Here is a 12,999-nt window from a genome sequence, read left to right on the forward strand (position 1 = left end):
CTACTGCAACAACCCTTTCAGGATCTGTACGCCCTCCTGCGCGATGACGTTGTGCGACTGGATGGCTTCGAGGTAGGCCATTCCTACGGCAACATCAGAGCGCCACGCGAGCTTCTCCATATCCGTAGTTGACCATTCAAGGCACTCTTCGACGAGGTGCCTAGCAGCATTGAAGACGTAGAACGACAGTGCCCACTGCCGCCGTTTCGTCACCGGCTGGTGCCAGTGATGGCAGATCCAAATGAGCTCCCGGGCTGTGGCGATGCAGAGGCTCCGCGCCCAGCTGTACGGATGGTGCATCGGCGTCGTCCTCGTTGTCGTCTTCGCTGACCACGTGTCCCGTAGCACCTGATTGGCCCGCAGTCGCAGGTGTAGCAGCACGAGCGTGATGTCGAAGCGCTGCCACACAATCCACGGATATGTCGCCTCCAGCTCGTCTGCCTCATATTGTCGGTCCGGCTGCAGGTAGTGCGGCAACGTATCGATAATCTCGGCCAGCTCACAGTCCGCCCGCCGCACCGTATCATCCAGGGTGGCCGCACCAGCCGTCGTACGTAGGGCGGCCTGGAAGCGGTGCCAGACTCTCGAGCACCGCGCCATGAAGGTGTGGTAGTGGACCGGGTGAATGGAACGGCCATCGGACCCAATCGGCCTTGGATTGCCCTCCACCGATGGCAGGTCGACGTCAAAGTCGCCGTCTCTCACTATCGGGATGCGGTACGGCACTTGGAGCCTGGAGACTGTCAGCTGATCAGAAAGCCTCGACGGACCAGAAAGCTGTCCTCGTCCTTACCAGTCACAAATAACCAACGTCCACCACAGCCGCCGGCGGGCCTCCTGACTCATCCCATCAGCAGCAGAAACGCCCGGCTGGTCAAGTCCTAGACGCTGTGCAATACTAAAGGCGCAGGCCCATATGGATTCGTACAGGTGCTTGTCGCCAAAGTTGACAAAGCAGATGCCCAGGATGGCAACAGCTTGCACTGTCCGCATATCCAGCCGGCGCATAAAGTCTGCCTGGTGTAAGCAGAAAAGTGAAGCATCATACCAGTTGCGCAACAGAGTGGTGTAGTCGTAGTTTACTAAATCTGTTAGTATCGGACAGGTCTCTATATGGTCTCACGGCCAGAAACCTTCACTCACGGGCTAAGAGACCTAATTGATTCGCCTCCTCATCATCCATGGTCAGCAATGCAGCCTGGTGATGGCGTTAGTTTCCTGCTCAGATTTCCAGTAACACGGCCACGCGCATCTAGTATGACCTACTGTGATGACACTGAAGTAGATAGCCAGCCATGATGCATCGTACTCGTGTAGCGGTGTGCCGGATTGCAGTGCGAGTAGAAAGCGGTTGTGCTCGTGCTCAAACTGCGGATACTCGATCGCGTAGTGCACCCACGAGTTCCATATCTTGTCGTACTCGACCAGGCCGATGCTGCACTGCGTACTGGGAAGGATGATCGAGTCCCAGCCGATGCGGTTAGAAGTGGGGAGGTGTGGTGCCGCAGATTGGAACAGGGTCTCGTCGAGTGCACGTGACCTCTCAACGGTCAGATGGACTGCGTTGTAATCCAACTGTTGTGACGGCACCGGAAGAATGTGCGGCTGTGGTTGCGGTGGCACCTGTTGCTGCCTCAGCAGTGCAATCTCGACAAGCAGCTGCTCGTATGTCGGCTGTTGATCGGAGTCCTGGGCTCTGTCTCACCGTCAGACCGAAGTTGGCTTCTTTCCCAACATACAGAATCAACTTACACGGTCACGTTGCCTCTGACGATGACCGTCTCGCGGACGCAAAGCTCTGCCTCACCCCGTCGGATGCAGGTCGAACATGGCACCGCCTTATCGCATCGGACCTTGCGACTAGAACATGGCCGACAGCTTCGAGGCGCGCGCTGGGTTGTTCTCAGAGACTGGGTGGTAGCATCTTCCAGATTAGTCGACATCGAGGCTGCAATCGCCTGTATGCGCACTATGGATGTGGGACGGGATTGATGAAAGACCAGAAGGGGTTCCAGTATTGAAGACTGACCCGAACTCGACCGAGATAGGATTGGCCATTGGGGAGAGTTTTGGACATTGTGGATTTCCGGAGGTCACCTGACCTCCGCCGCCCGAATCATTAGATAAGACGGAGCCCTGATCTGCGCGCACACCGCGCACTCCAGTCAACCTACCTACGAAATGTCATCGCTAGATCTTCTGAAGGCCTTAGAGAGACTGCGCGTACAGACTAGTGGTGCACGGAGTAGAAGCCACAATACCCCGTAGATAAGACGTCTTAGTGAAAGCTTCGAGTGAAATATCCCATTGTCTGAACAAAATCAGTATTCGAAGAGTGCATATTGTGGTCATTTCAGCGGGGACAAGCCAGAAAAAGCCCCGGGAGCGGGGCAAGCAGCTATTAATGCTATCCGGCTTGATAGACAAATGAGAAAGCGTATAGCTGAGGCGCAGGGTTCTTGAAGGTGGTATAGCACTGTGATTGACAATGCTCCCTCAATTTTGTTTTTTTGTCGCAGCCATGTTTAGGTCGGGTCGTAGGCGAGGAAATGCACTGTGGTACATGTTCGATTCGCCGATTGCCGCAAATGGAAGGTAAAACAATCAACAACTTTTGCATATTGTAGTTGCGCAATATAAAAATAAAGACATGCATCAACATGTTATCTTATGGGCTTGAATTTTCTAGCTATAGAAAAAAAAATATCAAGGACGAAAAAGTAATGCAATCCAAGTTGGAATCCAGATGATGGAGTTGATGTATCTACCCAGACTTGCGATAATATGTCTATTGCGATGTAGTTGGCAATTTAAATGCGGATCCTTTGTTTTTGTGATCGGTTAATTCATCGCCGAAGGAAATGAAGCTTCGTGCTAGGGACATCTGAACCACAGCAGGCGCTTCAATGACAGTCCTGATGGATTCAGCGGTGGCAGAGATCAAAGCAGCCGTGACGGCCGCGATCTTATTGGCTGGAAAGTATTTAACACCATAAACGAAAACGGATATACAGCATCTCAGCCATTTTTCAGCCATTTTTTTGGACGTAGAATTTAACGTCTCAAATGACGCGGCGACTCTGACTGCCGCAGCCTGTTCTTCATCCGTGAGGCCACCGATTATGTGTTTCGGAAGCACAGAGGCAGCTATATTACAGGCACTTGTAATGGCTGTTATGAAAGCTCTGCCTGCAATTTCCCTATCTTCTTGAAGGACAGCTATTGTGGTTCGTATAGCTATAGATATGCAGTCTGCTATGTAGGTGACCGTCTTCGGGATCTTGTCTTTCGGCACAGCATAGGCAGCGGCATAGATGGCAGTGGTGATGGCCGCTATTGGTGCTCCTGACCGGTCGGCTAGCATTTTGGCGATGTCGCCGTCTCCGCTGGGCAAGGACACTTGGCACTGAAGACTGCAGTTGCCATGGCTAGCCTGAGCTTGTACACTGTATGGTGGAGGATCGTCAGTTTGGGGCAGCGGCATGTTGCAGTAGTGGCCACAAGGAACAATTTATATTTTTGTTTGAACTTCCAGTATCTGGGGTCTGTCCTCTTTTCCTCTCGATCCCCACCGCATGGTGCAGTGTGTTTCAGAAGCCTATGCTGTTTTTGAAAAGTCCGAAGTGCGATGCCGTGTTAATGGATATTGGGACCTTGAAAACAAGGCTTTATTCCCTTTGCTTGAATGGTGTCGAGCGAGTTCTTATATGCCTCTAGGAAATCGTTGCAACGTAATAAAGTAACATCTAATGTGCCGATGGTTATTTGAACATCATTATTAATGTATGTGTATCAAAAGTGATGACAGTCTTCCCGGCAACAACAAGTGCTTATTTTGATATCCTTACTTGGACTGAAACGGCTGCTTCTCAGTATTAACTAGGGATGCAACCATCTGGTGGCCTGGACGGGCTTCAGTCCTTGGATGCTTTTTGTGGTCTTGTTTTGGGTGTCTGGCATATGGTCGAAACCGAAAGTGATTGTGATTGCCTCCCGCATTCCACAAAGGCGTTTGTTTTACGAAATTTCGGCCGCTGCAAAGTGGACGACTACTTGTGAAAGACTGGTGGTAATTCATCGTATTTGAGTATGTTCAAATGAGATGAGAATTTAAAAGAGAACATTGCCAGCTGTGCAAAAAGATAAATTTGATACCAGCTTATCACGTCACGTGTCATCTCGACCTTAGCCATTTCTGCGGCCTAATCGCGAACACAACACGCAAACGAAGGCTCCCTACGCTGCCATGGCTCCGCTTCTCTTCCACGGGGCAGTCATCCATTCGGTCTCTCTGCGGGAACTAGAGATCCTTACGGACGCCCTTATTGTCGTCGATACTAGCGGACAAATCGTCACCTTTGACAAGAAGATATCGCGACAGACAGTCGAGACGATCCTGGGGCGCTTTGGCGAAGCGGCAAACGACAATGACGACACAGATATCGTCGCCCGCATCTACCGCATTCTGCTGAAGCTCGGCCGCCCCGAGGCACACCTGCTGTCCCGCGGCGAGTTTCTGATCCCCGGCTTCGTCGACACCCACAACCACGCGCCCCAGTGGGCGATGCGCGGACTCGGCCAAGGGCTGCACATCCTCGACTGGCTCGACCAGGTGACGTTTCCGAGCGAGGCGCGCTTTGCCGACGCCGATCACGCGCGGGCCGTCTACGAAGACTGCGTGGCTGGCTTCTTGCGCCAGGGCATAACGACTGCATCCTACTATGGCTCGCTGCACGGCGAGGCCACATGCATCCTGGCCGACACCTGTGTTCGCCGTGGCCAGCGTGCACTCGTCGGCAAGTGCAACATGGACCGCAGCGCGCCCGACTACTACCGCGACGAGAGCGCGGTCACGTCGCTACACGAGACCCGGGCCTGCATCGCGCACATCCGCCATATCGACCCGGCTGGCGCACTCGTGCAGCCGGTGCTGACGCCGCGTTTTGCCGTCAGCTGCTCGGCCACGTTGTTACGAGGACTCGGCGACCTCGCTGCCGCTGAGCAGCCACCGTTGCCGGTCCAGACGCACTTTGCCGAAGCCGAACAGCAGGTCGCCGCTACGCAGACGCTCTTCCCCGACTTCGCCAGCAGCGAGGCCGGCCTCTACGACCACTTCGGCCTTCTGGGACCTCGCACCATACTGGCCCACTGCACCGTTATCACGGACGTCGATAAGGACCTTCTCCGGCTGCGTGGTTGCGGCGTCGCCCACTGCCCCATCGCCAACATGACCGTCGGCGGTGGCTTCATGGCCGCACCTGTGCGAGACCTCCTGCGCCGTGGCATCCCCGTTGGTCTTGGCACCGACAGTGGTGGTGGCTTCTCTAGCAGCATGCTCGACACAGTTCGCCAGGCTTTTGTCGCTGCCAATGCCCGCGAGGTCGCCAGCGGCGGCAATGACAAGGCCCTCTCGCTCGCCGAGGGCTTCCATCTCGCCACGCTCGGCGGTGCTGCCGTCTGCGGTCTCGCCCACAAGGTCGGCAGCTTTGCTATAGGCAAGGAGTTTGACGCTTCCTGGATCAAGACCGGCGACCCCAGCAGGGGCGTCATGACGATGATCTGGCCTGAGGACGGGCTGGAAACCATCTTTGAGAAGTTTATCATGACTGGCGACGACAGAAATATTGACAGAGTGTATGTTCGTGGTGTGTCCGTTAAATACTAAAAGAAATGGACTAAATGAGAGGCACTTTTGCGTTCCTCCTCCTAGGTATTTCGAGACGTATTCATAGCTTTTGACGTCAAAGATTTGCACTCAATAGGACTATCACATCTGATATCGACGCCTTGCAAACCCGAGAGAAGCTACAGAAGCTGTCTACCAGGATGGAAGGTAGGTGTCACTACTTCTAACACTGGCGCAGTGGTATTGACAGTTCAATAACATGTCGCTTCGGCGTATACCTAATCTATCAGGGAAACAGGTCTGAAAAATTAGCATGGTTCCGGTTTGTTATTGCTGCTGCACAGAGTTCTTGCAAAACAGTTGTAACTTATACAGCCCCGTGTACTATTTGTCCATTGTGGAAAATCATCGTCATTTATTGCTCGAGTCACAGCGTTTCGGAGATGCTGTGAGGCATAGGAAAGAATTATTTCTTGTCAGTGCACCTTGCTATGACGCTCTTGGTATCTCAACACGGGAGGATCGGTATTCGTTAAAAAAACGTTGTCGGAGCTCTTGACACACGTTCCCGAGCTGCCAAAAACTTCAAGTGGGCAATGCCAATGGCCAGTGCTGGCCAAGTCATTGGCCTGTTGGTTTAGCCATGTGTGATGGAACTAATGCACCACACATTTGGTTATTTCTCGGTTGTCATGTTTTATTGTAAAAAACATGTTGTACTTCTTATGATTAGTGCTGTTGCCAATATTTATTAATAACGACATACCATAAAATTCTGCTCCCCAACCTGAGAATTCATCTATCCCACGATGGCCCCTACCCATCGGTTTTAGGAGATACGTGTCTACCACGAATCATAAAGATACGATTGGCTGAAGTAGTGCAACCGTGGGCACAGGAAGATGAGCTGATGGATTCGAAAGGTAGATAACATTGTATTAACGTATGGTACAACTAAGATGTGCTTCCAAACGGATCGAAAAGGTCGTCCTTCATACAAATATTAGGTATGCGAAGGCTTTTTCAAAAAAAAAAAAAAAAAAAACGAAACATACTCGAGGCGTCTACTTGACGTGTTTTTTTAGCCTGTTGCTGTTAGCTTGGATGCAAGGAAATCAGAATACTTTACAGCGGGAAAGTTAAAGAAAAAAAGTGCTTATCATGGTTCAGCCTCTCATTCGTGCTTTCGGTTTAGTTTGCATAAAACCATCAATTACTGACGAGCAAAATCTGATGCTGGTGCTCTTAATTGAATTGTGACCACCAGAACCAAAGTAGATGTTCTCGGAACGTCTCCCATTACCTAGCAGGAAGGAAATCATCCTTTGTTGGGAGCAGTCGCTGTGCTCCTTAAAGGATTCCGAAAAATTGCAATCAGTGACTGTTTGCCCTTATTATACCAGCATGTTTGACAGCAGGATTGGCACCGGGGTATTAGAGAGGGAGTTTGAGATCGTCGGTTTGCACTTTGCAATAGCAAACGTTTCCGCTACCGATCAGGAACAATTGACTCGGGTCTGACTATTAATCCTATTTGGTACACAGTTTCCCACATTGATGATCTAAATGCATGCGAGCTCACTTTGCCAGCCATCCGTAATTATCACAAACACGCATGGTATCTCACTTCGAAGCTAAACGAGAGACTTTTTTCTCGGTCCTGACGAGATACTTTTTCAGCCATGTCTCCTCACAGGGAAACCCTGCTGTTAACATTGCCTGTAGACGTTGTTCTTGTCTTCAATGCTGTACTGAGTACAGAAAATCACCATTGACTGTGTCAGGATTTAACGGTAAAGACTACAAAATGCTCCATCTTCTAAAAAAAGCCATGTTCCTCTATGACAAGGCTCCCGCATCAAGGAGGGCCATACCGCAATCTGGAATAGATTTTCCACCGCTCGAGATCGTTTGACCTTACCGGACGCTCTCGGGCAGCGTGGTACCCAATATGCCGCTTGGTCTCGGTTCCATTACGCGTCAAGGTGCTGGGTGTGTTGATCGGGCTATCGTATCGAAATTTGGGCTAGCTACGGACGCCGTTAAAGTGGATCACCCGGTAACTCGGGAATCGGCGATGCTCTCTTAGGTCATCAAGGGTGTAAGATGTGACGTGGCTGTCTGGGACTGTGAACAGTCTGGAAAACACGTTGCCCCACGAGCCTTCAACGAGATCAACGTGCGTCAAGAAGAGTGACGAGGGCCTTATTGCTTCCAAGAGCAGGACGAGATCCTTCTCGCTCACGAACAAACCGCTCAGGCGGCATACTTCCAGATTTCGTATAAAAAGGTAGTCGGCGGCTGTTATATTCGTGTTTCCGTTAGCCAAATTGCTGATACTGCCGAGACCGGAGCCCCCTCGACTGCCATCAGACGGGCTGTTTTCATGGACAGCTGCCTGGCATGTTGGAATGCCTGCGTCCCAGTACAGGTTGTACCAGTGCACATCGAGAGACACGAGACTTGGCATGGTCCGAAGTAGCTTCCGGATATCGGATATCGCCTTTGCACAACCCTGCTTCTGGAGTTCATAAAAACTGGTCTTATCTGCTCCAAACTCGCCGGTGTTGCTGAGTGTTTCTGACTCGTCAATTTCGCGTCTAAGTCCCAGCGTGTTTGCATCGGCCGTTCGATGGGGTACCGGCAGGCTAATCCTGAGACTTTTGAGGCCATAGAAGACAGACGTTGTTCAACGCTTCCAGAACAACCAGGCCAGCCGATCGCTGGTCAGGCTGCGGAACATTTGATCGCCGAAGATGTCTAGGGACATGACCACAGGGAGCTGAGACGCTTCTAGCGCCTCCATGGTCATGTCAAACGTGCACTGTGCCATGTCCCATATGCCCATCCACACCAGATGCCACTTTGCCGGCTTATTGCCCCCCGGGTCGCTTTCGCTGGGGATTTTCTCCTGAAACGGTGGTCCGGGTGTGGTGACGCGCAGACAGAGCGAGCCTAGATACCCATGTGGCGACCGCACCTTGATGTGACCAAAAGCCTGCTGTAGGAGCTGTGTGTACATTGCCTTCTGCTCTGGGTCTGGGCCGGCCAGTGGTAGGTCGGATGCGAGCAGTTCTGAGGCAGGATTGTCGTCTGGCACGTATTCAAAGATCCGGGCACTCGGCGTGGCCAGAGCCGGACTCTCGGGTATGTGGTTGGCTACCCACTCGTCCAGCGTGCCCGTGATGATACAGCCCTGCAGCTGGCAAGCTAACGTGCTGCTGCCGGTGATGCAAACAAAGTTCTCGAGTCCGCTAGCGTCAGCCGGACCGTTTTGTCTCCTTTGAAGCAAGCCTCTAACCGTTCTTCGGTTGCTTTGTAGGCTAGGTCGCGACATACAGCGCGAAGAGACCCAATATCAGATACGTGCAGATATGAGGTGATGAGAAAAACAAGCTCAAGAGGGAGAGTGTCGAGACAGGCCATAATATTGTAAATTTGTTGGTGATGAAAGGCCTTCTTGGTTGGCACGCGGCGATTAAACGATATAAAAAAGGGGCCGGCAGGTTGACAAATGCTGCTAGGTGATATGGAGATGATTACCTGAAAGACTGGAAATAATAAAAGTGTTTTAAAGCTCCCCCCCCCCCCCCCCCGAGTAAATCATTCTCCATGAAAACCAACGTAGCACAAAGGACCTCGTGCACTCCAGGGCCGTGGCCGATAACGGTGCTGGAAAATCGATGCGCGTTTTAATTCCCCAGGTTCTTCAGATAACTAGGTCATGTGCATTTTAGGGGGCTGCAGCGTATTTAGGGGAAGACAAAGTGACGTAGAGAGCCCTTGGAAAGTCCAAGGAACCCTCTAAATCAGTAAACTTACACAAAACACGCCGAATACTGGGTAATGCACCGCATATACTGCAGCGAGGATGTTGCGTACATTAAGAAGAGAATGCCAAAAGTACTTGTTAGAAAGACAGCCCATATTTCTCTCTTTGTCTGTGGTTTACAAGGTTGCTTCGATTCAAGTCTACTCGCAAGTACTTCCGTAATATCTAACTCAACCCGCAACATCCGGATATTACCCCGGATATTACGACAGCGTGAAAAGGGAGGAGAAATGCATAATAGCATTTACGATTTTGTACTGACTGTTTATAACGCCACTTCTTGTTAAGCTTACACGTAATTAAAGAAGGTGCCAAACTGATCCATAATGTCTGTCAGTAGCTGCAAGACCTCAAGAATTATGGATAGAGCCTCGGTAGTAGTCCAGTTGCGTGCAGACATCTGCTGTATATGGTCACATACGATGAACAGGGCGGGCATATATGTAAGTTGGAGGAGTCCCTGAAAAACGTTAGACACGCCAATACAGTTCCAAAAGACGTGCCAGTCGCGGAGGACGAGGCGAGGGGGGAGATTGGGGTTTGGCCGGAGGGCGAGTGAATGATAGTGGCTAGCGAGGATCTCTAGGCGATTGGCAAGGTGACGGGTGTGGTGAAGGACACTGCCAACTTCGGCCATCGAACCCCTCTGATACAGACCCATGTTCAAGGTACTAATTATTGCACATGCCGAGTTCAACAGTCTAGACCAGTCTGCCAGAGTTCTGTCCATGACGTCGCAGTTGTATGGTGTCAAAGGGACTGGAAGCCCCAGCCAACCGGGGATGACCGATCGATTCGCTGAAGAGGGAGTGCTGAGTATACTCTCAGAGGGCTGCCCATTTCCGTAGGCCATTTTGTCGATGATTTTGTCTAATTCGATGCTATTGTTGTCGTTGATGTTGATGATGGGAGCGGTCGATTCGTGTTGTACTTCGCTGATTGGGATCGTTGGATATTGCATGACGGAATCAGAGCGTGTGGTGATTCTCTGTGTTTTTATAGATACATCGTACCTTTATGTCATGACAGCATTGATGAGATGAACAAAGATTCTTGAGGCAAGGAAGACCGAGTAGAGTGAACAAGGTGTTCCATGACGGGAGACGTGAACGAGGGCTATGTTCAAGAAATGAGCGCCGTCTAGTTGAACAAAAAAAATATTCATGTTCTATTGTACTTACGTCTTACGTGCGGCTTTTCGTACCAATATTTCAAGTGAATTGGCTTGTTTTGCTTTTTGTTTTTGCTAGAAAGAGCATGCTGTTTTGAACAGGATGTTCAGGTCACGTGCTTGAACTTGCTGTTTTCACACAATATCAAATACTTCCCGCGTTCTGCTACATTATTTCAACCTGCTCTCTGACCATTAACTTTACTCCATCAGCCAAAAATTTCAGGCAACGGTGATGATCTCTAATGGCAGTATCTCGACGCATGCCTCAATTGCAACACTTTCCAAAGTCACCGGGACCGCTCAAAGCAGATATAGACGAGACGATTGATTTTGTGTCAATCGTAAAGTTTCCTATACCATCTGGACGTGCCTCTGTAGGTTTATCGGGGTCCCCAAACGTATCCCGCTATCGTTCCCGTTGTTAAGCAAAGAAAATAGTACAATTATGTCTCCTGAATGAGCCTAAATGGTAATACTAGGGCTCTCCTGGCATGCCGAGATCAAAATAGATATTCAAGCCGCTTCAGCGTGGCTGCCGCCTATCTGTATAGGCACAATGTTATGGTGCTGGGAGGCTACTTCATTAATATCGTCAGTTGCAATGAAGAGAGCTTCACAGGATTCTATACCACCCTCGAGCAGAAGCCTCCAAGTCTCACAGCCTTGTAAAAACGACCAAAGTAGTCTTTCAAGTCCATAGCGTAGGAATTTGGGCTTCAGTAGCATTGCTTCTTTATAATCGTAAGCGTTTTTTCCGTATCAGAAAAAAACCTGTCTTTAGCAGCGGTGACAACTGCTCGTTTTGAGGGAACTTAAAATTAAAGTAGGGCTTTTTTGTTCGTATCCCTTGTCTACTTGTCCTCCGTAAATACACAAGACTTTTTTCCATCTCTGACAGGCTCTGTCGCCTTGCTGTCGCTTTACCGCGTCACTGCCCTCAGTGAGTCGCCCAAAACAAGTCACGCGTCATTTGCACGAGTCGTATTCTTTCCACCGCATCCCCCATCTCAGTGTAAGCTCACTGTCGGTGTGACATTGGAAAAGCACAGCGCGCGGATCTGAATCCGCAGGTCTTCAAGGACATACCCCAATTCGATAGCCGCTCGATTCAGCCTCGTGGCGCACTCAATCGAACTGGGGCGCGCATCCGAGTTCTGAGACATCGGCCTGTTGCTCAAGACCACAGTTTGACGCAAGAGGGCGATCTGCCTTTGGAGGTGAGGCCGGTATACACAACGCGCTCGGCTGCCCTGACCATTGGGGCCAATGGACTGTCCGAAAAGGCAGTGCATGCCCCAGTCTTGAAAGATGCTTGCCGTGGACAGGTACGCATTGGCCGATTCGGCCGCTTTTTCTTCGTACTTGAGGGCGAGGCGTAAGATGCCAGTGCCAGCACGATCTGCACGCTGCATGATGCGAGCAAAGTTGATAGTGTTAAGCTCGAGGGTGTTTGAGATGGGCCGCATCGTGGCACACACCACCATGTACGTCCGCATAATGGATGCCCATTCGCGGCATCCGTGAGCAATCTGAAGCCACTTTTGAATTCTGGGGATGTTCCCCACAGTCCCAATCGAATCCATGGCACGCTGGATGTGTCTGGGGATCTCTTCGCTCATTTTGCTAGTGACAGAGAAGCTTGGGATTGTAGATTGGATGAGATCGAAAGTGAAGACGAGAAGGGATGGCGGGAAGTGGAGATTGATGAGAGCCCTGAAATTAAATTGAAGGCGTTTGTTTTGTTTTGAAAAAAACAAAAAAATCTATTTGTGGGAGACTGAATTTATTCACTTGGCAGGTTTTTTGTCTTCTCTCCGAAGTCCAGCCGATTCGGAGGGGGCAGTCTCGCTTATTCTCTTGGCCATGATACAGTAAAGAGAATCCGAGATCATTGCACTTTGTTTGTTTAACTGCTAAGCAATGGTTTCTTGCTTCATTGATAAGTTCCTATGCGTAGCAAGATATCTGACAGCCTCTTCAACTCCCCCGTCTTTTGCTACACGACACACAAGGTAAACTTCCCTTTCTGGGTCACGCACTACAAGGGCTACCTTTGTCCCCACGAACAGCCTAATTATACAGATTTCCAACACAGTCGAGGGTCGACATGATGTATTCCACACGCACCAAGGCGACACTTGCGTCCCAGTCGACAGTCACGTCAGCCATATTCAAGTCTTCCTCCAGAGGCGCCCACTGGCTATTAATACGAGCCATCTCTCTATTTCTTGCAAAAGCCAAGAGGTGGTAGAGATGCTGATCCCTCTCAAGCATCTCCAAAGGGACGTCCGATGTGGGAGGACGTTGGTGTGCTGCTCGAAAGTAGTCGGCAGTCCATGTATCCTGCAGCGTTTCCCACCCACCCAA

At 50.6% G+C, this 12,999-nt stretch overlaps 5 protein-coding genes across 5 annotated transcripts; 1 reads left to right on the forward strand and 4 right to left on the reverse strand.

Moving 5' to 3' along the window:
• CMQ_5204 (c6 zinc finger domain containing protein) lies at positions 1–2,058 on the reverse strand (the record flags this gene model as incomplete). The annotated part of the gene is made up of 6 exons (XM_014318949.1): positions 1–733; positions 794–1,082; positions 1,144–1,198; positions 1,267–1,696; positions 1,753–1,860; positions 2,030–2,058. 6 exons carry the CDS (start codon positions 2,056–2,058, stop codon positions 1–3), a joined length of 1,644 nt encoding a protein of 547 aa, XP_014174424.1.
• Positions 2,059–4,246: 2,188 nt separating this feature from the next.
• On the forward strand, positions 4,247–5,665 carry CMQ_5131 (amidohydrolase; the record flags this gene model as incomplete). Its single annotated transcript, XM_014318876.1, has 1 exon — positions 4,247–5,665. The coding sequence occupies one exon, from the start codon at positions 4,247–4,249 to the stop codon at positions 5,663–5,665; it is 1,419 nt and encodes a 472-aa protein (XP_014174351.1).
• Positions 5,666–7,652: 1,987 nt separating this feature from the next.
• On the reverse strand, positions 7,653–8,096 carry CMQ_5130 (uncharacterized protein; the record flags this gene model as incomplete). The annotated part of the gene is made up of 1 exon (XM_014318875.1): positions 7,653–8,096. One exon carries the CDS (start codon positions 8,094–8,096, stop codon positions 7,653–7,655), a length of 444 nt encoding a protein of 147 aa, XP_014174350.1.
• A 219-nt stretch (positions 8,097–8,315) lies between these two features.
• On the reverse strand, positions 8,316–10,419 carry CMQ_5332 (uncharacterized protein; the record flags this gene model as incomplete). Its single annotated transcript, XM_014319077.1, has 2 exons — positions 8,316–8,880; positions 9,752–10,419. 2 exons carry the CDS (start codon positions 10,417–10,419, stop codon positions 8,316–8,318), a joined length of 1,233 nt encoding a protein of 410 aa, XP_014174552.1.
• A 1,220-nt stretch (positions 10,420–11,639) lies between these two features.
• On the reverse strand, positions 11,640–12,251 carry CMQ_5270 (uncharacterized protein; the record flags this gene model as incomplete). The annotated part of the gene is made up of 1 exon (XM_014319015.1): positions 11,640–12,251. One exon carries the CDS (start codon positions 12,249–12,251, stop codon positions 11,640–11,642), a length of 612 nt encoding a protein of 203 aa, XP_014174490.1.
• Between the last annotated feature and the right edge of the window lie 748 nt (positions 12,252–12,999).

The sequence above is a fragment of the Grosmannia clavigera genome (genome assembly GCF_000143105.1).
Source record: "Grosmannia clavigera kw1407 unplaced genomic scaffold GCSC_132, whole genome shotgun sequence".
Classification (NCBI taxonomy): Eukaryota; Fungi; Ascomycota; class Sordariomycetes; order Ophiostomatales; family Ophiostomataceae; genus Leptographium; species Leptographium clavigerum.